Source organism: Moschus berezovskii, chromosome 8 (genome assembly GCF_049115385.1).
Source record: "Moschus berezovskii isolate FMDL1 chromosome 8, NW_MosBer_1.0, whole genome shotgun sequence".
Lineage (NCBI taxonomy): Eukaryota > Metazoa > Chordata > Mammalia > Artiodactyla > Moschidae > Moschus > Moschus berezovskii.
In genome coordinates this window covers 101,261,380-101,288,455 of record NC_142467.1, presented here as the reverse complement: position 1 = coordinate 101,288,455, position 27,076 = coordinate 101,261,380, and the positions used below count along the sequence as shown (strand labels likewise).

Here is a 27,076-nt window from a genome sequence, read left to right as displayed (position 1 = left end):
GGCGACCCACTCCAGTGTTCTTGCCTGGAGAATCCCAGGGACGGGGGAGCCTGGTGGGCTTCCGTCTATGGGGTCACACAGAGTCGGACACGACTGAAGTGACTTAGCAGCAGCAACAGTTATTTAACATTTATTGGTCACTTGTTTTGTAAAACTTAAACACCGTCTTATGCTTTTTGTTAGTAAAATTCAGTTTACCGAAAAAAAAAAAAAATTTAAGGGGTGCCCCACACTTCAGTGGCTCAGAGGGTAAAGAATCCACCTACAAGGTGGAAGATCTGGGTTCGATCCCTGGGTTGGGAAGATCCCCTGGAGAAGGGAATGGCAACCCACTCCAGTATTCTTGTCTGCAGAATCCCATGGACAGAGGAGCCTGGTGGCCTACAGTCCATGGGATGGCAAAGAATCTGACACGACTGAGCGATTAAGCACACCAAACTTAAGTAATCAAGATAAAAATATTTTCAACATTCAAAAATATTTTGATATTAAAAAAATCAAATTGTCCACTACAGCCTGTGAACTGGTTGTCTGATGTCGTAAATAAATGTTACTGGTACGAGCGCTGGTTATCAAAACTTAGGGAAAGTCAGGATAGGCAAGGTCAGGGTTTCATTCTATTGAATATCTTGATATTCTGTTCATCATGGAGGTCTTTTTTTTTTTTTTTCATTAATTTTTCTTTCTTCTGTTCTTTTTCTTTTTGTGGGGTGGGGTTGCACACTCTGAGACACATGGGATCTTAGTTCCCTGACCAGGGATAGAACCTGTGCCCCCTGTATTGGAAGGGCAGAATCCTAACCACTGGGCCACGAGTGGGAAGCCCCAATTTTTTTTTTTGGTTGTGCCACTGGCACGCTGGATCTTAGTTCCCCAGCTGTGCCCACTGCAGCCGAAGTGCAGGGTTTTAACCACTGGACCACCAGGAAATTCCCTGCATTAATTTTGAATTTTCAAAAAAAAATGCATGAAGCTGTTATTTATCTCAATTGAAAGCTGCTCAGTTGTGTCTGACTCTTTGTGACCCCATGGACAATACAGTCCATGGAATTCTCTAGGCCAGAATACTGGAATGGGTAGTATTCCATTCTCTTGGGTATTTTCCCAACCCAGGAATCGAACCCAGGTCTCCTGCATTTTGGGCGAATTCTTTACCAGCTGAGCCACAAGGGAAACCCAAGAAAACTTGAGTGGGTAACCTATCCCTTCTCCAGCGGATCTCCCAACCCAGGAATCGAACTGGGGTCTCCTGCATTGCAGGTGGATTCTTTACCAACTGAGCTATCAGGAAAGCCCATTTATCTTGATTACTGAGCTTCTTATGGTATCCTTTAAAATTCTGCACCTGAGGTGTCGCCTTCATTTCAGCCCTGAGAGCAATTTAAGAGGGAGGTACCAGTATTATCTGCATTTTTTAAATGAGGAAAAGAAAGTATGGGAGAAATGAAGTGATGTGGCCAAGATCACACTGCAGAAAAAGAGGTGAAGCTGGGATATGAACTCAGGCAGCTGGGCTCCAGATGCTGCCTTCTCAAGAGCCACACACAGGCTCTTCCCGTATCCTGCCTGCTTTCCCTGCTCTGGGAAGAACTGTGGTTGCGGGAAGAAGGTCAGCAGTTGGGCAGAACATTCAATAAGTTTATTAGAAAAATAATGGGGATATGGAGGGCATATGGAAGCTATGGAGAGCTAGTTAGGTTACTTCTGGGGTCCATCTAGGGTCTTCCACTCAGGAGATGGTGGCACTAAGGGCCGCTTGGAGCTCCTCAGGGGCAAAGACGCCCAGCTCTGTGATGATGCCACCAGTGATGAGGTCGTGGGGGGTGACATCAAAGGCAGGATTCCAAACCCCAATTCCTGCAGGGAAGAGGAGAAGCAAGAAGGCAGGTATTTGGTCAGTGAATGTTCTTAAGCTATTGTCACATGTCTCCCTCATGGTGATTCTTGGGGTTGGGGAATCCTTGAGAATCTGGGGATCCTTACCCCAAAAATACACAAATGCATGGGTTTTGACACCCAGTAATAAGTTTAGACACCCTGACATTCCCCGATTGTTGCTAAGAAGGCTTCAAAGTCTTATACACATCTACCCCACTTGTGCCTGCTCCAAGAATCTCTTTAGGAACCTCCAAGAGTCCACCCCAGGGCTTTTGCATGGACTGTGCCCTCTGCCTGGATGCTTTCCCTCAGATATGCATATGATTTAATGTTTCATTTCCTTTCAGGTCTTTACTCAAATGTCACCTTCTCAGTGAGAACTTCGTTAATCATCCTGTTTAACCCACTCCCTGAAGAGACACTTGCCGTATCCTTCTGTGCCTCGTTTATTTATCCCCTTCTGAAAACATACATTGGAATTTTACTATTTGTCTCGTCTGTCATCTGTCTTCCCACTGGACTGTCAGCCCCATGAGGGTAGGGACTTCTATGTCTTTTTTTTTTCCCGGTTGTGCCAAGAGGGATGAGGGATCTCAGTTCCCAGACCAGGGATCAAACTCAAGCCCTCTGCTATGGAAGCATCGTGTCTTAGCCACTGGACTGCCAAGTAAGTCCCACTTATAAGTCTTTCTTCACTCCTGTATCCCTGGACCCTATCATGGCAGCTGGCATTGATCAGGTACTCAAAAATATCTGGTGAATGAATAAGAACCTCTTACACAAGAGGCTGCAAGCTGTTTTCTCTGGCTCAGTTATTTTTTTAAGACTACTGAATTAGCAGTCAGCTTTCAAAAAATCCCCTGGAGAAGGGAATGGCTACACTCCTGTATTCTTGCCTAGAAAATCATGGCCAGAGGAGCCTGGTGGGCTATAGTTCATGACGTCGCAGAGTTGGATACGACTGAGCAACTGACACTTTCAAAATGTGGGAGATTTTATCCATATAACAAATGTTAAGGCTTCTCTTGGAAAAATCAGAAGACCGATTACCCTGGGGCCTACATTCCTGTGACCCTTGGCCACAGCAGAGTACTGGGGTCGCCGGATTGCACCTGGTCCATGTTACCCAGCTTTCTTGGAGGGAAAAGCAGGCTGGGTTGTCAACTCTGCTTTCCATGGCCTTGTGGATTTTGACCAGTGCTAAATAATTAAGCCCCTAGGAAGGCAGGGCCATCAAAAAACACTGAGAAAAAAATTTTCAGAATTAATGCATCTATTTTTATTTATTTACTTTTCATAGTCTTTTCCATTATGGTTTATCACAGGATGTTGAATATAGTTCCCTGTGCTATACAGCAGGACCGCATTGTTTACCCATTGCATATATAATAGTTTGCTAATGTGTCCTATTTTTAGAAAGCTATAAGGAATCACAGCAGAAAACAATAGAATATTTGGACTTCCCTCCGCTTAGCTGTATAGTATTGTTTTACACTCATCCCATATTTGGAGTAAGGGATGCTGGCCTCATTGTATTTTTAGTGTTCAGGAGTTTTAACTGGTCTTTTTTTTTTTTTTAATTCTTTTTCCGTTTAGGTTGTTACATAATATCGAGCAGAGTTCCCTGTGCTATAAGGAAGGTCCTTGTTGGTTATCCATTTTAAATATAGCAGTGTACACAAATCTTTGAACTGAAATGTGAGTTAAATTGAATAACTGGATATCCATCCATCATGTGTTCAATAACGTCTGACTCTTTGTGACCCCACGGACTGTAGTCCACCCAGTTCCTCTGTCCGTGGAATTTTCTAGGCAAGAAGACAGGGGTGGGGTTGCCATCTCCTCCAGGGGATCTTCCCAACCTAGGGAATTGAACTCATGTCTCCTGCATTGCAGGTGGGTTCTTTACCTCCAAGCCATTGGGAATGGATATATATATATAAATAAATATACCAGTGTGTACATGTCAATCCCAAACTCCCTAACTCTCCCTAAGTGGTCCTTTTTATAAAAGTTTTCGATCGTAACTGTTACTATTTAATGAGCACTAAAGGCCAGGCACTGTTCTCGATGTCACCTGGGTTAACTTGTTGAACGTCCTGGGTATATGAGGTAGGTCATAATAACAGCTCATAGGGCCCTTATCGGAGAAGGCAATGGCAAGCCACTCCAGTACTCTTGCCTGGAAAATCCCATGGATGGAGGAGCCTGGTAGGCTGCAGTCCATGGGGTCGCTAAGGGTCGGACACGACTGAGCGACTTCACTTTCACTTTTCACTTTCACACATTGGAGAAGGAAATGGCAACCCACTCCAGTGTTCTTGCCTGGAGAATCCCAGGGATGGGGGAGCCTGGTGGGCTTCTGTCTATGGGGTCACACAGAGTCGGACACAACTGAAGTGACTTAGCAGCAGCAGCAGCAGCAGCAGCAGGGCCCTTATGGATGAATTTTAGGCACGTGGCTAGTCAGGAAGTGTGGGGAAGCTGAGAAATATCTGTCTCTTCAGAAGCACTTGACCAGGTGGTATTCTTACTTCTTATCCAAGTGAGAAAACAGAAGTGGATAAGGACAAGACAATTCGCTCAAAGTCTCCTGACTCATTACTGTACCTTCTGACCATGGAAGGGGGCTTCCCAGGTGGCACAATGGTAAAGACTCCGACTGCCAGTGTAGGAGACGTGGGTTTGATCCCTGGGTTGAGAATATCTCCTGGAGAAGGGAATGGCTACCCACTCCGGTATCCTTGCCTGGAGAATCCCACGGACAGCAGAGCCTGGCAGGCTACAATCCATGGGGTCACAAAGAGTCGGATACTACTGAGCGCACATGCACACTGGTGAATCTGACCTCCAAGACGTGTCTGCTCTAATAACGTGGCTTGAAGGAACTGCCTATGTCTTAGAAGGCTGATGATAACCCAGATGCCACCTGCCACATGACAGAGTCAGAGTGCCTACACAGAGATGCCCAGGCACTGTGGTGTCCCCCTCTCTGAGTGGATGGCTTACCTGGTGCCGCAATCCTGACCCCATTGACGTCGGTCAGCTCCTGGCCGGGACGCTCCTCAATGACGATCTCCTGGCCTGTCTCCAGGCGGAGGTCACACGAGGAGCTGGGGGCAGCCACGTAGAAAGGGATGCCGTGGTGCTTGGCTGCTATGGCTAGCTGGTAGGTGCCCACCTTGTTGGCTGTGTCGCCATTGACAACCACGCGGTCGGCTCCCACGACAACGGCTGGGGAATGAGATGCTGGGAGTCAGGACCCGGCCCTGGATGCTGGAGCCCTGCCCACTGGCACCGCTGCCTGCTGACCTGACACGCCTCGGTGGGCCATGGCGGCTGCCGCCATGCTGTCGGCGATGAGGGTGGCAGGGATCTGCTCGTAGACCAGCTCGAAGGCCGTCAGCCGGGCTCCCTGGTTGTAGGGCCGGGTCTCCGTGCAGAAGGCATGCTCGAGACGGCCCAGGTTATGCAGTGAGCGGATCACACCTGTGGGGCCCAGTCCACCAGAAGAGGCCAGGATAAGACAGAAAGGGATAGATGGGCATGGAGATCCTTTGGCTAGCAGCATGGTACTCCAAACCATGCAGTCCACCCCCAGGCTGTTGCAGTGGCTATTCCCTTCTGCCTGGTACATTTGTGCTTAGAGAAAGCCTTCTCTGTGAGGCCTTCCAGGATTACTCCAGCATACATAGCAACCCCGACACTGCCATCCCCGGCTCTTTCTCTTTAGTATGTACCACCTTGAAATGAATCACAGGTATCTGTTGACTTGCCTTTGTCTATTCCTTCCACTTTCTCCACTGCTGGGTCCCTAACTTCTAGAATGGTGCTTGGCAAACAGTAGGTGCTTAATAAATGTTTGTTGAATGAATGAAGGAATGCACACATGAGTGAATGATGGCACACACAGTAGGTGCTTAATAAACATTGAGTGATTGATTGAAGGAATGGATGCATGGATGAATAATGGGGAAGCATCGAGTCTTAGCCACTGAACCACTAGGGAAATCCCTAAGCACTTGCTGAGTAAACGAATGAAAGCATTGCCTCAGTATCCAGGCACAAAGGCGGGACTGAGGCAGACAGGGAAACAGCCAGGAGAATTAAGAATCAGGTGGACTCTGTTGCCCTGAGTGCCAGGACCCAGTCCCCCAAGTCCTGGTCACAGCTACTCTAATCTTTCTTTAGGGGGCTATGCCCCTCCTCTCAGTCCTCTTAGAGCCCAGATCCCACCCACTTTCTAGGCACATGGCTCAGGTGAGGCCTACTGAGTGATTGATCCTAGATGGGTAGGTGACTCCATCATGGCCCCCAGGATACAAGGAGACATTTTTGACAAGGATCTCGAAATAGAGATCTTTGGCTCTTTTCCTCAAGATCTGAATGCTGGCCAAGAGTCGAGTGTGAGGATGATGTCACTCTGGAGGAAGGCAGACCTTAGGGATGGGCATAGAAAGATCCTGATGCTACTGAGTTCCCAGATCCAGCCATAGCTGAAGCTGACCCCTTGAGTGTGTTTCTGTGCAACAACTAATAAATTCACCTTTCTGGGGGATGCATAAAGTGGCTTGGGTTTCTTTCTCTTTCATCCAAAAAGGGCCTTCCCCCATCCCTGTGGATGCCCACTCACCTAGGGCTGTGCCATAGCCAGCGGTGGCCAGCGCACCGGTGTTGCAGTGGGTCAGCACGGTCACCTTGCCACCCTGGGGCGCTGCCCGCTTTAGGAGGTGGTGGGCTCCCAAGTCCCCGATGCTCCGATTGTCCCGGAGGTCTTTTTCCAGCATGTCCTCGGCCCAGCAGATCACTCTGAGGCCGACAGGGGGCTCTGAGCACCAGCCACCAGGCTTCAGGGCCCAACCCAGCCTCTCCTCACAGCCCAACACTGCCCTACTAGTGTTCTGTTGCTGAAAGCCTCTCTCAGCGTGGGGCTGGTCTCTTCTTCTACAACCACCTAACTGTAACTCCATTCGCTCTTGCAAAACATTGTACCAGGCATCTCCTGTGTGTCAGGCATAAGACAAAAATCTCCTGTTCTAGGGAGCTGACACTGGGGTTGGGTAGGCAAATGATTATCTGACAATAAAGGGAGGGAAAAGGCAGCAGTCAGGAGACAGAGGGTAGGGGAAGAACAGTATTATATGTGGGATGGGGAAGGCAGAAACCTGAGACCTGAGGGAGAGAGTAGCTAGGTGGATATCTGGCTTGCAAACACTGAGCGTGCAAAGGCCCCGAGGCAGGATCAAGTCTGGTGGGGTTAATGGAGAATATCTGTGTAGCAGATGTGGAGGGAACGAGTGGGAAAAGAGCAGTGAGAGGACCAGGGCTGGAAACAAAATTTCTCAAAAGCAAAAACCAGGTAAACCAGGTGGCACTTAAAAGGGCCTCCAAGGGCAGATAGGGCAGGGGACGTTTAGGGAAGACACAGTCAGAGGATTAAGTTCAAGGACCTTGGGGCCAGGCGGCCCGGTCTTGAGTTCCAGGCCTGCTTGTGTGGCCCTGGATTAAAAGCACCCTGCCTCAGTTTCCCCAACTGTAAAACTGGCAGCTGTGCACCACCACCTCCAGTGAGCGAATGGATAGCCTCGGGTTAGAACAGTGTCGGGCACATGGCTCCTCTACCTCTCTCGGACCGCCTCCTCCGTTGCGCCCTCCCGCCCTGCCTCCTGGGCCGCGAGGCCGGCCAGGTCCCGGGCAGCGCGGGCCATGTTGACGGCGGTGGGCCGGGCGGTGACAAGGAAGCTCAGCGCGTCCCGGACGAAGGCCACGAGTGCGGCAAGGCCAGGTCCCCCGGCGCCCGCCTGCAGCTCCACGGCGAGGCTGAGGCAGCCCACGAGGGCAATGGCTGGGGCGCCACGCACCTGGATGGGGGCTTGGGGGCGTCAGAGACAGCAGTCAGGGGAACCACCCCCACCCCAACCTGAGCTCCGCCACGCGACTCCACCTTCATAGCACGGATGGCCTCCCAGGCCTGGTGCACCGAGCCCACCGCTTCATAGCGGCTCTGCTGGGGCAGCAGCAGCTGGTCGAGGATCTGTAGTGAGCCCCGCGAGTAGCGGATCGCCTCCAAAGTCATGCTGTCACAGTCGCGCTCACCACTTTTCTCCGGGTTCCGGGGACCGCGCGCACCGAGGGCGGAGCCGGAATACGCGAAGGGGGCGAGGCCTAGACCTTGGGGGCGGGGCCTCCCCGGCAGGAGGCGCATGCGCACAGCAACACCGCAGGTTCCCGGAAGTCGCCATCCGTATGTCGGATCCTGCCCCACCTTCCCAGCCGAGCCGTTATCAGTCCCCTCCACTGTTAGTGACCCCTGCCACTATTTTGGGAGCAACGACCTCAAGCCATATAGCACGACCCCCAAGTTCCTGGTGGGCACCCTCAGGAGCGCCTACTGCCTGTAGTCTTATGTAGAGCAAGGCCCCATTAGGGGTCCCAAGACTGAACAGACTCTTACTGCTGCCCTGACCCCGCGGAGACGAAAGTCCAGTGGGCTGGGGGCCACCACCCCTCCGGACCGACACATTACAAGTTCCAAGAAATTAAGTCGGAATCTCAGCCTTAAGAGGGCCGCGTGTCTAAGTTGTTCACGCTGTTATGTCCAGCGGCTCAGACGGTGCCTGGTGCACTGCAAGTGCTCCGTCAACGTTTGAGCAATGATCCTTCTCCAGAGTTTAGGGGAAGGCGGTGGGCCACGAGCCTCCTGGTGGATGCTCTGCTGTTTGGAGGCTCTTTTCTACTCATTTTACTAGTTTCCTTCAAAAGAAGTACACCCTTCCAAGGTGTCCCCGTGGGCAGGGGAATAATGAACAGCCCTCACCTGTGCGCTCCATCCTTTGCTGCTTTGGGCCAGAATGCTGAGCACCCCACGTGCCTGCCCTGTTTTCCAGTCCCCTTTTCATCCCTTACAAACTCAGCCCGTTGTTTCACCACCTCCCAGAAGTCGGCCCTGATTTCAGGCCAGCCTGGGCTACTACATTTAAACCCTTATCAAGCTGGGTGGGGACCAAGGCTGTGGTCAGGGCGTCTGCACTGGGTGAGAAGATGCTGGGCAAGCTTCATTGGGTGGGTGGGTGGGGGGCAGAGCTCCTGGGCCCATTTAATAATCTGAGGCAGGGGCAAAGAAGCAGGGCTTTAATGTTGGGAGGTCTTGGGTCCCACAAGGCACAGACACCCTCTCCAGGACCAAATAAATAACAACTCCATCACCGTGAGAAAGTGAGGTGTGCACAGGGGTGGGGATTGAGCTCTCCAAGGGCTGCTGGGCCAGCAGGGCTGCAGCCTGGGAGGGGCCTCCTGGGTGAGTCTTGGCCTCTGGAGTGAATCTGGACCATGGACTCACTCACTCTCAGAACCGGAGTAGTCAGCCACGAGGGAGGAGCTGAGGCTGCAGGGGTGTGGTGTGTCCTGGGGGTTGGCTGCCTCAGGGGAGGTGTCAGGCGGGGGCTGGGGCCTGTCCTGACAGCTCTCCTCTTGCCCCAGTGGCCCACAGTTCTTGGGGGTCTCGGCTGTCTCCAGAGAGCAGTCTTGGGGGGATGCGGGCCTGGTCTGGTTGGCCCCCTCTGGCATCTGTGGCTCCCCAGACTTGAAGGTTTCAGCCGGGTGCTGGGGGCTCTCTGGGACCTCCCGGGACCGCCGCCGCACGATGCCCAGGTGCCCCATGGTGATGGGGGAGCTGGTGGGAGTGGCTCTGCGGTTCTGGGCCAGTTTCTTCAGGACACTGCTGGCTTTGCTGCTGCCACTGCCACTGCTGCTGGCACTCGCTCCCGGGGTGGAAGGGAACCAGGAGCGGCTGATGATCTCTGTCCGCTTGAGCTTCTGCTTGTCTTCGTACGCTGCGGGGGAGAAGGAGGTCCAGAGCCGCCCTCTGCCTGAGCGCCTACCCCCCGTCTCCCCCCACCCGACTCCCCGCACCCACTGGCCCCCACGCACAGTCTAGGGTGTGGAACTTCAGCAGGGCAGCCAGTCTGCGGTCATCCTCTGTCTCTGGCACCAGCGGGATGGCCAGGCTGGCCTTGGCCTGCAGTGCCTGGTCCCTCTCCTCCTCCTCCTGTATGGCTTTTTTCTTTTCCTGTGTTGGGGAAGAAGTGGGTGGAGAGGGACAGCACTCACTCACTCAGTTGTGTCCACCTCTTTGCGACCCTATTGACTGGAGACCAGCAGGCAGGCAAGGATACTGGCATGGGTTGACATTTCCTCCTCCAGGGGAGCTTCCCAACCCAAGGATCTAACTCTGGTCTCCCGTGTCTCCTGCGCTGGCAGGCAGATTTTTTACCACTGAGCTCTATAGAGCAGCCGTGGGGAGGGATGGTGGATGTCAGAGTCAGGCCTCTTCCATGCCCTCTGAGCTGGGAGCTGGCCTCTAGCTCTCCTCCTGTTTCCTCCCCTTTAAGTTTATGTGAGGAAAGGGCCTCACACAGTGCTTGGGACACAGAACTTGTTCAACAAACAGAAGACACGATTGTTATTACCATGTGTGCCATTGGGTCCTTCACTCATTCATTTTTTTTTGGCTGTAACTCAAGGTAGGCAGGATTTCAGCTCTCTGACCAGGGGTCAAACCCTCGCCTCCTGCAGTGGAAGTATGGAGTCCTAACAACCAGACTGCCAAGGAAGTTCCCAGTCAGTCATTCTTTCCACAAATATTTACAGAATGTCCTTCTGGGGTCAGGCCTTGTTCTAGACACTAGGGATGCAGCAGTGAGCAGACAAAAACCCTTGCCCTGGTGAAGCTGACATACGTGTGGGTGAGTGAGACAAGATGATGAGGAGAAAAAGAATGCTGGGAAGGGGGTGAGGGCTGGCAGGGGGTTCAACTTTAAATATGGTACGTGGTGGAGCGGAGGGGCAGAAGCAGTCTCCCTGAGAAGATCATGTTCAAGAAGAGATGTCTAAGTGAGGGAGTCATGTGGGTATTAGGTGGAAAAGTGTTCCAAGGGGGAGGGAACAGCCTGTGCAAAGGCCCTGAGGCAGAATGGCACTTGCCAGTGAGGTGGCCCATGTGGCTGGAGCAGAATGAGCGAGGGGAAGGTGGAGATGGGGGTAGGAAGGGCAAAGGGCAGATTATTTGGGCCTGGTGGGCCATGGGGAGGACTTTGGGTTCTGCTTAAAGTAAGTGGGAACCATGGAGGGCTCTGAGCATAAGGAGGGATGTGATCCGGCTCGGGTGCTCACGGGTGCCCTCTGATGGCTGTGAGGGGAACAGGCTGTGGGACACAAAGCTCGGAGCTACTGGGGACCAGCGTGGAGAAACTGCTAGTCCAGGCGGGAGATGATGGAGGCTGTGGATATTGTCAGAGCCTACCAGAATTTGCCGACGGATGCAGAGGTGGGGAAATGATGGTGGTTATAACAAGAGGAACATGTCTGAGTGCCTGGAAGAACAAAGATGCTTCTATTACTGAGAAGGGGAAGATGCAGGCAGGGCAGGTGCGGGTCTGATGGGGTTTCCATGGGATGTTATGTTGGGGGCCCACAGAAGCCACTCAGGGATGCCCAGAAGGCAGGGGATACACAACTTGGGCTACAGGCCTGGCCAGAGGGACACACTTTTAGTAACAAATAATTAGTAAGAAAACCCTTGGGCTTCTGTGATGGTCCAGTGGTTAAGAATCTGCCTGCCAATGCAGGGGACCCAGGTTCGATCCCTGGTCTGGGAAGATCCCACAGGCCACAGAGCAACTAAGCCAGTGTGCCACAACTACTGAGCCTGTGTGCTGCAAATACTGAAGCCCGAGTGCCTGGAGCCTGTGCTCTGCAGCAAGAGAAGCCACAGCAGTGAGAAGCTTGCACACTGCAACTAGAGAAAAGCCGGCAGAGCAACGAAGACCCAGCACAGACAAAAACAAAGAAAGATTATTAAAAAAAAAAGCTGCTGGGCTAGATGCCTCCCCGGGGTGCTGTGATGTAGGGAGGTGGTCCCCATGTGGTGGATGGGGAAACTGAGGGTGGAAGGACTGCCCAGAGTAATGGGGCACAGGCTGCACCTGGGTCTCAGCCCACTTTGCGTTCTCCCTGCTCCACTGTTAGGACTCCCTTGGTGGTTTAGACTGTAAAGAACCTGCCTGCAATGAAGGAGACCTAGGTTTAATCCCTGGGTCAGGAAGATCCCCTGGAGAAGGCAATTGGCTCCCCACTCCAGTATTCTCGCCTGGAGAATCCCATGGACAGAGGAACCTGGTGGGCTACGGTCTGTGGAGTCGCAGAGTCAGGCATGACTGGGTGACTTTCACTTTCTTTGCTCTGGTGATGCCTCACCGCCTGTGGTCCCGACCCTGGGCCGGGGCCCCGCTCACCCGGAACCTCTTCCGAAGCATGCTGTTGAGGGCAAAGTCGTCCTTCCAAGCACTCTGGGCCTCCTGGATGTGGCTCAGGGTGGGGAGGGCCTTCGTGAGCGTGCTCCGGTCAGCCTCGCCGTGCTCCAGGCGGAACATGGCGTCCACCTCCAGCTTCTGCTTCTTCTCGTGCTCTGCAAGGGTGAGAACGGGGCTGGACTCTCGGGGTCCCGGCTTGTGACCAGGGTTGGGGTCCGAACCCACCCACAGCTCTCACCTGTGGTCAGCACCTGTTCGTTGTCCTCCATGTCCCAGCGCTCCTCCTTGCGCTGGGCGCCGCTCACAATCACGTAGTCACAGTTGGCAGGATCCGTCTGCATCTCGATGTAGTTGACACAGAGGTGGCATTTCATCCTGAACCTGGGAGGGGGGTGGGTGGCAGGTGGGAGTCTGACCATGGTGGCTGCCCTGGGACACCCTGTGGCCCTGCCTGCTCCCCTCCACCTGTGTGTGTTATGTCATCAACCAGCATTCTCAGAGAACCTGCTACAGGCTGGTCTCTGTGTCTGGGGGCACAGCCGTGGGCGACGCAGATGGGCCCATCATCCCGGTACTGACCTTCTGTCTGGAGTTGATTTATTCATCCATGCACTCATTCATCTGTTCATTCATTCAACAAACCCTCCCAAGCCAGGCTGTTCTGTGGCAGGCTTGGTGCCAGCTGCTGGGGACACAGCAGTGAAGGAAGCCAACCTGCTCTCGGCGGGGCTGACATTCCAGTGGCAGCTGAGTGGGCAGGGAATGCTCAAACCACCACAGCGTTGGGTGGAGAGCACTGCTTAGAAAAGGCCTCTCTGAGAGGCAATTTTGGAGCAGAAATCCAAGGAGGGAAAGGGGGCCTTGCAGATGTCTGGGGAAGACATTCCATGTAGAGGGCACCAAAGAGGGATTGTGTGAGGAGCAGTGAGGAGGCTGTGTGGTTGGAGGAGAGTGAGTGATGGGGAGGGTGGGAAGTGGTGAAGGTGGGAGAGGGCTTTGTGGGCCATGGGGAGACCTGAGATTTTTCAGTCTGAGGAAGGAGGGAGCCATGGAGGGGTCCAGGCAGGATGCGCCCAGACTGCAAACCATGCTGGTTTCCAGGAGAGACCCGCAGGGGTGACCCTCAGGCAGACGGCACCAGCCTCCCTCCCATTCAGACTTCTGTGCAGCCCCTCACCCCTCAGCCCACCAGCTTGCCTCTACCTGTAGATCGGGGTCGTGTAGTAATTGCCAACCTTCTTCTTCTCTGCATTGTAACGGACACCTGGGAGGAAAGGGAGCGAATGAGGCTAGAGCACACCCTCAGCATCTTTTCCTGGGGTGGTGGTGGGGCAGACAGGAGTGGTGGCATTCCACGGGCCTGCAGGGGAGACACCTCTGGAGAGTCAAGCGGAAAAGAGCCGCGTCAAGGTTGCGGGATGGGTGCTCAAGCCACAGAGGGTGGTGGGTTGGAGATAAGAGGGCATGGGTTCAAATCCTGGCTCTGCCCTACCAGCTGCCTGGCCATCTGGCCTCAGGTTCCCCATCTATTGGACAGAGATGACTATGAAGGCCACCACACAGGGCTGATGTGCAAGCTGCAGAAGCTAGTTAACACACATGGAGCACTTAACACAGGGCTGGGTGCCAGTGATCATCCCAAAAGGGCTGGTTTTGGGGACTTCCCTGGCAGTCCAGTGGTTGGGACTCCTCGATTCCACTGCAGGGGGCGCGGATTCAAATCCCTGGTGGGGTAACTAAGACCCCTCAAGCCACACAGTGCAGCCAAAAATAAATAAATGAAGTGCTTAGTGTACAGCACGTGGCATGTGCGAGGGCTTGTAGACTTGACCTGTTGCCGCCACTGCCCTACTGTCACCTTTAGCATTCGAACCCGACTGTGCCCACAGGCGCATAGATGGATGGAGAGACAGGGGTCTGAGGCCTGGGGTAGGAGACTCGGCCCTCCTGGCTTGCGTTTCCTTCTCTGCAGTGCAGACATCCCCAGCCCATCCCACAGCACCCAGTCCAGGGGAGAGCTTGCTCTGTAAACAGGAGCTGGTGGCTTTCAGAGGGAGGGACCAGTGCAAGAAGGAAGCGCCAGGTCACCCCACTGCTAAGGCTGAGAGACCCCTCTAATGCATCCCCCCGATCAGATCCAGCCAAGGACACCTGCTCCAAAGGCTCTCAGGTCACAAAGAGCAGGGCTCAGCTTGACCCTCAGGGCCATGAACCGGAGCAGCCCCCAGCCTCCCAGGGAAAGAAAACCCAGTGGGGCCACACTATCCAACACCCCAAGTTCTGATTTTGTAGTTTAAGCCTTTTTCACTTGGTAAGCAAGATCAGAGCCCGGAATATATCATCTAATTAGTGAAAAAGAAACCCCCCAAACCTGGATATTCTCTAGAAAAATAACAAAAACCCACCCTTCTTTTTCTTCCTTTCTCTGCACTAAGCACTTTATATGCCATGCAGGCGGGCACTCATGTGAATTTCACAGATGGGTAAACTGAGGCGCATGGAGGCTCTGTTGCCTGCTAAGGGTTACCCAGCTTAGGGAGTGGCAGGGACAGGATCTGAACCCAGAGCCTCCTAACTGCTCTGCCATGAAATGGCCATAGCTCACCAGTTGCTGGGGGTGGGAAAGGGGGCCTATTTTCTCCTCGACTCTTGACTGGGGCATCAGCGAGATGGTCTCTCACAGCGTCTAGCAAGTTAAGGGGCTTGCTGGCCGTGGGGCTGAATAGTTGGGGGTGGGGTGAGGAGCAGGCAGAAGCTCACCCATGCCAATGTGGTTCTTACAGCCGTCACACCAGATGTTATAGGGCATCTCAAACCTACACAAACAGAGAACAGCTCATTTGTCCTTGTCCGAGTGGGTTCTTCCTGGGTCTCCATGCATGAGACCTTGGCTGCAGTTATGCTGCAAAGGGCGTGGATGTGGGAGGATAAAGAATGGTGGCCTTGGAGTTTCCTGGTGGCCCGGTAGTTAGGATTTGGTGCTTTCACTGCAGAGGTCCGGGTTCGATCCCCAGGCAGGGAAGGGAACCATCATTCTGCTTGCCTCGTGACATGGCCAAATACAAAACCAAAATGAAAACAAACAAACAAAAAAACGGTGGCCCTTCCTGCAGCCAGGCCAGGTCCATCACATGGTTCTCTGGCCAGCTGACCGAGTCCAGGTGAGTGCCTCCAGTGGGTGCTGCCCTGTCTTCCCACATCCCTCCCTGTCAGCTAGTCAAGCTTCCAAGCAGAGAAGGAAACAGGCTGCAGGGAGCCCTGGTGACCTATTCCATCTTCACCAAGTTACTGTACTGTTCCTGGATTTCTTTTTTCCAGTTTTATTTGCAGCATGCAATTCTGCTAAATTTCCATTAATGGTAGTGACAGAGCTTTTCTTTTAAAATAAAGCCATTAAGTAATGAATAAAGATGTGAATTTAAGACACAATACATATGAGATGGCGTTATTCCCTGGTGGCTCAATGGCAAAGAACCTGCCTGCCAGTGCAGGAGACACGAGATGTGGGTTTGATTCCAGGGCTGGGAAGACTCCTTGGAGGAGGAAATGGCAACCCACTCCAGTATTCTTGCCTGGGAAATCCCATAGACAGAGGGGCCTGGTAGGCTACAGTCCATGGGGTCTCAAAGAGTCAGACATTACTTATCAACTAAACAACAGCATATGAGATGAAGGCTTCACAGACAGAGTAGATAAGAACGGGGTGCAGGCCCAAGGCAGGCACACTCGTTTGGCTTTGGAGTATGGGGGCATGGTAGGAGTTTGGAGGGGACCTTCAGCTGCATGCCTCCCATGGCCTCTTCTGGGATATGTATCTTGATTCCTTTTCCATAGATGTTCCTGCCTCTGATGGATTTGCTGCTGGATGTTCTGCTCAGGCCCAGGGTGAACCCCAGAGACTGAGGGTAGAGTCCACGACGCAGAAAAGGAGACAGTGAGGGGCTCGCCCTAGAGGGTGACATGAGCTGGCTTCTGCTTCCCCCCATAGCCAACCCACAGGGTGCTGGCCAGAAGTAAGAGAGCCTGCAGGAAGGGCCATCATCCCGGCTCGACCGCGGTAAAGGCTGAGATTCTTTATGCTCCCCACGCCTGTGCCTTTCGCGAGATGCCTCTGCAGTGATTCCTGTGACGAGGTGGAGTGTCCTGCCCCCTCCCCCCACCCCGCATCACGACTTGCTTTGGGGAACTGAGGAGACAGAAGTGACAGGGTACCCAGCCCAGGGTCCCTGCCTCAAGAAGCCCTGTGTGCCTGTGCTGGTTCTTTTTGGGAACCTGGATGCTGCTGTATGAACAGGCCGAGGCTAGCTGGCTGGAGAATGAGAGCCACCTGGAGTGGAGCCCAGTCTTACCAAGCAAGGTCACGCTGGACCAACCAGTCCCGAGCCAGGCAACCTCCAAACATGTGAGAGAGCCCAGCCCGCATCAGCCAAGCCCAGCCAAGGCCAGCACAGGCATTCAGCTGAGTTGGAGACTCAGGAGCAACAGATAATATGTGCTTATTGTTTTGTTATGTGGCAACAACTGACTGATACAGCAACTTTCTGCTTTATGGAATGAAGACCCTGAAGCTCTGGGCAAAACCAGGGGATCCTGAATGTTCCTTGAGGCTGACACCAAGTGACACAATGACCCCAGGTCCTCAGGTGACAATCAGGGCCTTACCTGATGATGAGGATGCCCTGGGACAGCTTCCGAGCCCGCTCCCGAAGCGGGTGGCTGTTGTGGTATCTGTTGAGTGAGCCATGCTGTGTGGTTAAGGAAGAGGGAGCAGATTAGCACTGCTGAGTGGGGGGAACTCAGGCCCTCTCCCACAGGCTGAGAGAGGCCTCATTCTTATGCGCCGCTGGGAGCGTTAATAGCAAACACATAAACGGGAGGCACAGAGGCTTTGGTGAAGCGGGTGGAGCTAGATAAGCTGTGCAACCCTGGGCAGTGACCTCATCTCTTTGCCTTTCTGAGCCTGGTTTTCCTAGTCAACTGGGGACAAGGATCATAACTGCCTTCGGGTGTCGTGGGGAGGACTGGGTGAGGCAAGACCAGCAAATGGCTACCAGGTGCTTTATTGGCCTCGTCTCATTTTAATCCCTCCATGTTTCTGGGAGGCCAGGTCGTTTTGCTTCCCCTTTGGACCTATGTACGGGGAGATGGTGGCACAGAAAGGCCGAGTCACCAGGGACCACCAGCCAGGATGCTCTGATTCATTCAAAGGCCCATAATGAGCACCCAGCATGGGGACACAGCCTGAACGAGACAGATGCGTGGCCCTGGCCTTGAGCAGTAGACATTCCAGGTTGAGAGACAGACAATATGCAAAGAAATAAACTATGTGTCAGGGAGTTGTGAGAGCTATGAGAGAAATAAAGCACTCAGACATGGGACAGAACACAAGGCTGTGGTCAGGAAGGCCCTCTGTGAAGAGACCTAAAGGAAGGAAAGCAGCCTCGTGGGTCAAAATGAGGCAGAGGTTCCTGGCAGAGTGAACAATGAGGAGGCCAGAGGAGCTGGAGCCGGAAGGGCGAGGGGATCTCATCCTGGCTCCGCTGGAAACACGCCACACCCAATGCTGGGTCCGCTGAGGACCATAGTGACCACCCAGGAGGGAAGGCTGCCCCAAGACCCAGGTGATGAGCATAACACAGGGAGACTTCTCAGGCTGCCTGAGCTTCTGCAGCTGTGGTTTTGACTCCAGGAGGGGACGATCCATTTGGGGACAATGTGTGTGGGGCCCTGCCCAGTGGGGTTGCTTTGCTATCGCGGACACGGAGAAGGAAGCCTGCCCCTTACCTTCTCAGGGTTGAAATCCGGAGGGTAGTACTTGTTTACGCCTTTCCTTTCACCCTGGAGAGCAGAAGAGAGATGTGACTTAGGGTAGGTCCTGCAGGAGATCTACCTATGCAGCCTCAAGGGGCAAGATCTGGACGAGGGAGACAGGGACTTCCTGGAGGATGTGTGGCTGAGGACTGCAGACTGAGGGAGGAAAAACCCACTGTCAGGACTTCCCTGGCAGTCCAGTGTTTAGGACTTGGTGTTTTCACTGCCATGGCCCAGGTTTAATCCCTGGTCAGAGAACTAAGATCCTGTAAGCTCCCTGGCTCCACCAAAAGAACAAAACAAAACATGATCCACCACCATTGCTGTGGAAAGTTCCACGAGGGTCAGACCCTCCTAGAACAATGGCTTTCACGGTTATTTTGGGACTGTGACATAAAATAAGACATGTTTAACACCACATACACACGTAATACAGTCAAAGCATGGGTTTCAGGAAACAATGTTCATCCAGCTGTGAGAGTCTTTTTTAACTGCTAGCAGCCACCCGTTGAATTGACTGACTGATCTACCAAAGCAGTGGGTCTCAAACCTGGCTTCACGTTATAACCATACATCTATATATTTTTAAATATTTATTTGGTTGTGCTGGGTCTTATTTGTGGCAGGTGGGATCTAGTTCCCTGACCAGGAATTGAACCTGGGCCTCCTGCATTGGAAGCACAAAATCTTAGCCACTGGACCACCAGGGAAGTCCCCAAGGAGTTTCCAAAATACGGATGCCTGACACAGCACCTGCACTGGCACCTGGACATGGGGCTCTTCCTTTTTATTTTTTGGTGCGGTTGTTGTTATTGTTGTTTAAACACTAAGTCATGTCTGACTCTTTGCGACCCCATGGGCTGTCCAGGCTCCTCTGTTCATGGGAGTCTCCAGGGGAGAATACTGGAGTGGGTTGTCATTTTCTTCTCCAGGGGATCTTCCCGACCCAGGGATTGAACCTGCGTCTCCTCCACTGGCAAGAGAATTCTTTACCACTGAGTCAGCAGGGAAGCCCATTTGAAAAAAAATTATTTGTTTATTTGCTGTACTGGGTCTTAGATGCAGCACTTGGGCTCTGGTTCCCTGACCAGGGAAGTCACAGGACACAAGGCTTTTCAAAAGCAACCTGGAAAACATGTTTCTACACATCCTTGTGCATACATGTTTGTTTGCAAAAACCAAATGGTGGAAGCAACCCAGGTGTCCATTAATGGATAAATGGATCAACAAACTGTAGTTCAACCATGTGATGGGATATTACTGAGCCATAAAAAGGAAGGAAGCTCTAATACCTGCTATAATGTTTTAACAGATAAACCTTGAAAACATCCTGCTAAGTAAAAGAAACTGGATACAAAAGGACACATAGTACGATTCCATTGACATGAAAGGTCCTGAACAGACAAATCCACAGAGACAGGAAGCCGACTGGGGGTTGCCAGGGACTGTGTGGGCGGACGGGATGAAGGTGACTGCTATTGGGTATAAGGTTTCCTTCCGCGGGTGATGGAAATGTTTTGGAACTAGAGAGAGGTGGTTGTTGGAAAATATTGTGAATATGCTAAATGCTGCTGCTGAATCACACGCTTTAAAATGTTCATGTTATATTATGTAAATTTCATCTCATTTTTAAAAAAAGGAAAGAAAAGCAAAAAGCTCCTGAGGTGATTTTAGTACACACAAAAGTTTGGGCTTCCCGGGTGGGCTCCAGCGGTAAAGAAACGCCTGCCAATGCAGGAGACATAAGAGATGTGGGATCGATCCCTGGGGCGGGAAGATCCCCTGGAGGAGGGCATGGCAACCCACTCCAGTATTCTTGCCTGGAGAAACCCCATGGACAGACCTGGCAGGCTATAGTCCATAGGGTCGCACAGAGTCAGACATGATTGAAGTGACTTAGCTCGCACACATGCACAAAGTTTGAAAACCACTCCACTGAGAAGACCATGATGCAGAGTTTAAAAATACCTCAGAGCTTGGGGTCAGGGGTAGGGATGGGGAAGACTTTTAGGGGTAAAGGAGGCTACTTAGGGGGCCCCTTCCCTGTACCAAAGACCAGAAGAGAAACCCGGTGAGCACAGCCCGTCTACTTACCATCTTGGTAGCTGCCTATAGGTCCTCGCCCTCCACGTGGCCAATCTGAAAAGACAATGAGACACTGCTTTGTGGACTCACTGCTCAGTGCTGCCCTTCTTGACAGCCCTGCAGTCCACAGGTTCCCTGTGCAGATGCGGGGGGCTGTGCGTGGTGGTCCACCCCCTAGGTGTAGGAGGCATCCGAGGAGTGGTGTTTGGCTGTTTGGAAAGGGAGTGCCCTGTCCACTCTCCATCCAACATATGTTTCCCAGCTGACACTTCTCACCCCTCCGCGGCCCCCACCGTCGCTCACATCCTCGCTAGGCTCCTGGCTCTGTCCTTGACTCTCACGGTCTGTTCTCCTCATAAGGGCCAGAAGGATCTCTTTAAATATAAACTGAACTACACCTCTCCTGCTTAAAAGCCTCCAAGGGGCTTAAAAAGCTTCCCTGGTGGCTCAGGGGTAAAGAATTCACCTGCCAATACAGGAGACTCAGGTTCGATCCCTGGTCTGGGAAGAGACCCTGTGTCACAGAACAATTAAGCCCCTGTGCCACGACCATTGTGTCTGCTCTCTGGAGCCCAGGAGCGGCAACTATTGAGCCCACAGGCCGCAACTACTGAAGCCTGAGTTCCCTAGAACTCGTATTCCGCAACAAGAGAAGTCACCGCAATAAGAAGCTGGAGCACTGCAACTACAGAGTAGCCCCCACTCACTGTAACCAGAGAAAACCTTGTGCAGCAACAAAGCCCCAGCACAACCGAAAACAAACAAAAGAAACCCAACCCAACCCAACCCTCCAGGGATTCCCATGGCTTTGAGAATCAAGTTGAGTCCCTTTCCATGGCCTGTGGAGCCCCGGCTTGCCTCCCCACGCCCAACCCTTACCCCTCTCTCTCTCCCTGTGTTCCAGTCACACTGGCTTCCGCCTTAGGAGGCTCGGTGCCTCCAGTGCTATTCTACCAGCAGTCCCTTCTGTGTCACGGATCTCAGCTCAGACATCACTGCGGTGAGAGGCCTCACCTGACGGCGTGATCTCAGGTCACTTCCTCCCTGGACTTTCTATCATGTCACCCTGGGTCTGTTTCCTTGTTTGCAGTCTGTCTTCTGCCAGGTCACACCGTGCTACACCTCTGGCACCCAGGACAGCTCCTGATAAATGCTGACTGTGTGAACCTCTGATAACTGAGGTTCCCTAAGAACCAGTGTCAATCTCACAGGTGTTAAATGCCGGGCTCCTTTAATGTGGGGTGGGGAGACTCCCTCCCCTGCACGTTCAGAGGAGAGACTTTCCAGTCAAACAGAAGGAAGTTCAACTTGATGCTAAAGAGAAACGCTGTGGGAATGTGGGGTTAGCAGATGCAAACTATTATAGATTGGATGGAAAACAAGGTCCCACTGTATAGCACAGGGAACTCTATTCAGTATTGTATGATAAACTGCAAACGGAAAAGAACATTTAAAGAAGAATGTGTATGTGTATATATATATATATATATAATGTATAACTGAATCACATTATTGTACAGCAGAAATTAACACAACATTGTAAATCAACTAGTTCAATTAAATGAAAAGAAATAATAAAAAAAAAGAATAGACATTATGAGGGACTAAAGTGTAATCCAGAATGGGGACTGGCAAATTTTCTCCATTGAGGGCCAGCATTTCTGTCCCAAAGACTCAACGGAGCTGCCTCAGCCAGAAAGTAGCCGATAATATGTTAACGTACGGGTGTAGCTGCATCCTAGCAAAACTTTACTTATGGACAGGACTGTCACCTGTCACAAAATATTATTCTTCTTTCGATTTTTTTCCCAACCATTTAAGAAGTTAAAACCATTTTGTGCTGGCGGGCTGTACAAAATCAGGCGGTAGTCTGATTTTGGAGTTTGGAGTGGAGTTTGCTGGCTCCCTGTGCTAGAGTCAGGAAGTCTCTAATAATTTCTGCCAACTTAGCTGTGTGCTCTCTAATAGTTACTATGTGTCACACGCTCCACTGATGTTATTACTATCTCCAGCTGACAAATGAGCACTTGGGAGTTTAGATAACTTGCCCGAGCTCAGAAGCCGACGAGAAAGTAGAGCCAGGGTGAAAAGCCCGAGATATAAAGTCTTCCACCATCCCATCCTGAGCCCCTCTGCACCTCTGACCCTCCACCTGTATTGTGTGCCCCTGGACCAGATTCTCCTAAAGTCACTTCCAGACCAAAAATACTAACAAAACAGCAAGTGCCCACCCAAGCCTTCAGTTCAGTTCAGTCGCTCAGTAGTGTCCGACACTTTGCGACCCCATGGACTGCAGCATGCCAGGCTTTCCTGTCCATCACCAACTCCTGGAGCTTACTCAAATTCATGCCCATCAAGCCGGTGATGCCATCCAACCATCTCATCCTCTGTCGTTCCCTTCTCCTCCTGCCTTCAACCTTTCCCAGCATCAGGGTCTTTTCCAATGAGTCAGTTCTTCACATCAGGTGGCCAAAATACTGGTTTCAGCTTCAGCAGCAGTCCTCCAATGAATATTCAGGACCGATTTCCTTTAGGATGGACTGGTTGGATCTCCTTGCAGTCCAAGGGACTCTCAAGACCCAAGCTTTAGGGACACACAGTTCCCTGGGGGGGAACTCCAGCTCCATTCCTCACTAGCTGGGGAACCTTGGCCAATGTCTGAGACTCCCTGGGCATACAGTTCCTCATCTGTAAAGAGTGGATGACAGCAAGAGGGCTTTCTGTGGTTGCTGTAAATGAAATAACATACTGGGTAATGCCTGCACAGAGTAAGCACTCCACTTACAGGAGCTGGGGTCTTTCAGTGGTTTTATCACCCCAGTGAGTGGCACAGGTTGGACTACAGAGGGGATGTATAGAAATCTCTGGTTTTTGGTGTCAAGAATAATGATAAATCCCATTGGCTCAGGGCATAACACTGGGGCTTGGATCCTGACTCTGCTGCTTTCTAGCAGTATAGGCAAATTCTTTCTCTCTGAGCCTCGGTTTTCTTACTTGTAAAATGAGGTTTATAAAAGTATCAACCTGATAAGGCTGCTGTCAAGACTCAGTGAGTTAAATCCTGATAATGCTGCTGTCAAGACTCGTTGAATTAAGTAAGGATCTATAACAGCGCCTGATGCCAAGTTAAACGATGGTCGTTTTGATTATTTCTCATGACAAACCATTTTACAAGCGTCATTTCACAAAATCTTCACTACGACGCAGCGAGGTAGGTGCTTACTGTCCCCGAGGAAAACCTGAAGAGGTATAGGATACGGACCGGGGTCCGGGGTCTGGGGTTGGGGGTTAAGATGGGTCGCGGGCGGCTTCGAGCACCGGGCCCACGTCCGCAGAGCTCCGCGGACCCAGCACTTTGGCCCCCTTCGGGCGGCTCACAGGCCGGGTGTGGAAGTGGACAGACCCCTGGCCAAACCGGGCCTGCCCGCCCCTCTGCCCTCCCGCACTTACCTGCCCTCCTCCTGACGTCACGGCGAGAGCGTCCCGGAAGTCCCTTCTCGGCGCGCAAGGGGGCGTGGCGCACTCTCCGCGTGACTGAGACGCCTGCGCGAGGCGGGGCGAGGCGGCAGCGCCGCGCTCATGGGCTGGATGTCGAACACGCCTCTACCTCTCCGCCGCTGGAGGAGACCAATCGGGCCTGCCCTTCCCAACCGCACGCACGACGCGATGCCCTGCCCCCGCCCCGCCCACTTGCCTGACCCACTCCAAGGCCCGCCTTTCTGACCGCGCGCGCCCCAGAGCCAGGTCTACCCCGCCTGGTCGGTGGGGCAAAGGTGGGCCTCTCCAAAAAGTGAAGAAAGTGGAGAAAGTGAAGTCGCTCAGTTGTGTCCGACTCTTTGCGACCCCATGGACTGTAGCCTACCAGGCTCCTCCGTCCATGGGATTTTCCAGGCACGAGTACTGGAGTGGGGTGCCATATCCTGGGACAAATCGAACTAGTCTGTTTTATATACATATATATATATATATGTATAAATATTATATGTATTATATGTGTATATATATATATATTTAAGTTTTACCAGTTTATTGCTACCAACCCATGTCCCTCCACCCTCATGCACGAGTGCTCAGTCATGTAACCCCATGGACTGCAGCCCGCTAGGCTCCTCTGTCCATGGACTTTTCCAGACAAGAATACTGGAGTGGGTTGCCATTTTCCTTCTCCATAGCCCCTTATTTTTGAATGCCTAGCGAGATAAGAATTGTTTTTCCATTTTTTTAATTAGTTGGTGGGAGGGGAGAGAAATCAAAAGGATAACACTTTATGACCTCATGAAGTTCAAATTTTAGTGTCCATATATATAACTTTATTGGAGTACAGCTATGCTTATTCATTTACTTCTTGTCTGTAGCTGCTTTCCCATGACAACGGCAGAGTTGAATGGTTGCCACAGAATGACTGTGGCCCATGGAACCTGAAAATATACTATCTGGCCCTTGTCTTAGAGCCTTCGGACCTTGCCTTCTGCATGGGACAATGGCTTTTGAATGTACTTTTGTGCGTTGTAGAGCCTAGCAGAATCTGTTCATTGTCCGTTCAATAGCTGTTTACTAGGTGCCTGCTCTTTGTCAGGCCATGGGAATTTGAAAGCAAAGGACACACCTATTTCTCACTGATGCAGACATGCCAAACGACAGTTTGTCAAGGACAGTGTGGAAAATGATGCTACTAGTATGACTGCTACTGTGACTGTTATTTGGTGCCAGGCTCTGTTCTAAAGCCCTCAAGTCAGATCTCCTATAATCATAGTGCTGTAAAGGGAGTGCTCACTACAGACATCATTCACCAGTGCTAACTTGTCACATATGTCACCTGGGAATGCTGGTTCCAGGAGATGGATACTCTACCATTTTCATTTTATCAATGAGGAGACAGGCCCAGAGAGGTTAAGTAACTACCCCAAGGTCGCAAAGCTAGTGAGGAGTGGAAGATGTGACCACCATCTGTTGAGCTAAACTTTGTTCCCTTAACTTCTGAGCTATACTGCCTTGGTTTGTATGCATTAAACATAAGGGCTGTGGGAACCAGGAGGAACCTTTAACAAGGGTAAGGTGTTTGGGATTGGGCACGAGTGAGGATCAGCGAGACCCCTATGAGGGGTGACAACTGAGGCAGATAAAGAGGAGCAAGGCAAGGACTTCCTGGCGGTCCCGTGGTTAAAACTCTGCACTTCCATTGCCGGGGGTCCAGGTTTGATCCTTGGTCAAGGAACTAAGATCCTGCATATTGCATGGTGTGGCCAAACCATGCCACCCCAAACCAACAACAAAACAAAATCGAGTTGGGAGGTGGGCAGGGCAGAGGAAGGCTCCCAGATCCTGAGACACAAGATGGAGCTGCACTCAACCCCAGTTATCTTGCTTACTACCTCTGGATTTTGGTTAAATCCTTGTCTTGCACCTGAAAGAAGAGCTAGTGACTAAAAAGTCTCAAAATACCCCCTGTGAGTACTGTTTTGGGAAAGAGGAGTGTGAGAACCATTGGCTTTCAAGGGACATGTAGATCCTCACTCATTACTTCCAAACAGGGCAGGTGAGAGAAACAAACATCAGCCTGAGATATCAAGAGACTGTCTATAAAGAGGCCAAGGGCATGCCAGTTCCTGTGGGGCTAGGGAACCCATTCAGGGAGAGGAAGACAGTTGTCCAGGCTGGGCAGAGTTACAGGAAGGGACCTGAATTCTAGCTCTGGAGGGCGACCCTGACCAAGTCACCTCATCTCTGTTTACTCATCTGTAAAGTGAGACAGCTCAGCCTGCCCATGGGAACAAATGCAGTAGATGTCTACAAATGTAACTGTGAAACAGTTTGAATAGGAAGAAAGAAATCAGTGGGCTGAGGAGGGCATTCCTCATGGTGTGGCTTTGAGGGACTGGAGCAGAATGAGAAGAAGGAGACCTCTAAACACCAGGAAGTCCTTTACATCAAACTGAAACCCACTTCCCTGCAATTGGCCCCGACTGTGTGGCTCTATTCCTGCCTTCGGGGGTCACAGTGGACTGATCTGGCTTCCACATGCCAGTCCTCCAGCTCCCTCCCACTTCTAAGAGTCTGTGGTTGGAGCCTACCTCTGTCTTCACCCGCAGTCACAGCTCAGCTCAACCCAGCCCAGCCCGGCTCAGAAAGCAGGCCCAATAGGTTAGACATTTTACATTTTTATTTTAAAAATTTTCTTTCTTTTTGGCCGCATTGGGTCTTCGTTGCTACGTATGGGCTTTCTCTAGTTGCAGTGAGCAGGGGCCAATCTTTGTTGCACAGGCTTCTCACTGCAGTGGCTTATCCTGTTGTGGAGCACAGGCTTTAGGTGCGTGGGCTCAGCAGTTATAGCACAGGGGCTTAGTTGGGGTGCCTGCGCGGCCCCCACCTCTTCCTGTGTGTGAGAACATCCAACCTCCAGAGGGCGCTGCAGCATTTCTAACATTTATGGCCCATCCTTTGCCACAGCTGATTGGATCAGGGGTATTGATTTAACTCAAGCTGGGCCAATGGGGTTTGCTCACGGTAATTTAGACGGGATCCAGCGAGGTTCAGAAATCCGCTGGTGGCTAGATCTGAGGGCATAGAACTTTAGGACTTAGTGGGAAGCCGTCTTAAGCCACGAGCAGAGAAGAGCAGAGATAAGCAGCCATGTGGTGAGAGAGAGAGAAAGCGGGGGGACTTCCCTGGTAGTCCAGTGGTTCGGAATCCACTGCCAGTGCAGGGGACACGGGTTCAGTCCCTGGTCCAGGGAGATTCCACGTGCCTCGGGGCAACTAAGTCCATGCGCTGCAACTGCTGAAGCCCACGTGCGCTAGAACCCATGCTTTACAACAAGAGAAGCCACCTCAGTGATACTCTGGGCACCGCCACTGGAGAAAGCCTATGCACATCAGTGAAGACCTGCCACAGTCAAAAATAAAAAGATAAATAAAAAAATATAAAATTTGAAAAAGAGCAGGAGATGGAGACAGAGAAACTTCCCTTATCTTTGGAGACCTTTCAGTTCTTAA

At 51.9% G+C, this 27,076-nt stretch overlaps 2 protein-coding genes across 6 annotated transcripts; both read right to left on the bottom strand.

Annotated features, from left to right (window-relative positions):
• Nucleotides 1-1,617: 1,617 nt before the first annotated feature.
• Nucleotides 1,618-8,010, bottom strand: MRI1 (methylthioribose-1-phosphate isomerase 1). Its single transcript, XM_055430079.2, has 6 exons — nt 7,823-8,010; nt 7,501-7,739; nt 6,512-6,687; nt 5,191-5,367; nt 4,888-5,112; nt 1,618-1,857 (listed from the first exon to the last, which is right to left on the bottom strand). Exons 1-6 carry the CDS (start codon nt 7,952-7,954, stop codon nt 1,730-1,732), a joined length of 1,077 nt encoding a protein of 358 aa, XP_055286054.2. The 5' UTR covers nt 7,955-8,010; the 3' UTR covers nt 1,618-1,729.
• A 984-nt stretch (nt 8,011-8,994) lies between these two features.
• On the bottom strand, nt 8,995-23,605 carry YJU2B (YJU2 splicing factor homolog B). Of its 5 annotated transcripts, XM_088839074.1 has the most exons (11): nt 23,535-23,587; nt 22,423-22,813; nt 20,094-20,138; nt 17,973-18,026; nt 16,851-16,933; nt 14,949-15,004; nt 13,392-13,452; nt 12,427-12,569; nt 12,171-12,343; nt 9,808-9,946; nt 8,995-9,710 (listed from the first exon to the last, which is right to left on the bottom strand). In XM_088839074.1, the coding sequence occupies exons 3-11, from the start codon at nt 20,094-20,096 to the stop codon at nt 9,214-9,216; spliced, it is 1,209 nt and encodes a 402-aa protein (XP_088695200.1). In that variant the 5' UTR covers nt 20,097-20,138; nt 22,423-22,813; nt 23,535-23,587; the 3' UTR covers nt 8,995-9,213. The 5 variants fall into 5 exon arrangements, with proteins under 5 accessions (XP_088695200.1, XP_055286806.1, XP_088695203.1 ...); XM_055430831.2 differs by lacking the exon at nt 22,423-22,813 and having other exon boundaries at nt 23,535-23,605; XM_088839077.1 differs by lacking the exon at nt 14,949-15,004 and having other exon boundaries at nt 23,535-23,584.
• Nucleotides 23,606-27,076: the final 3,471 nt, after the last annotated feature.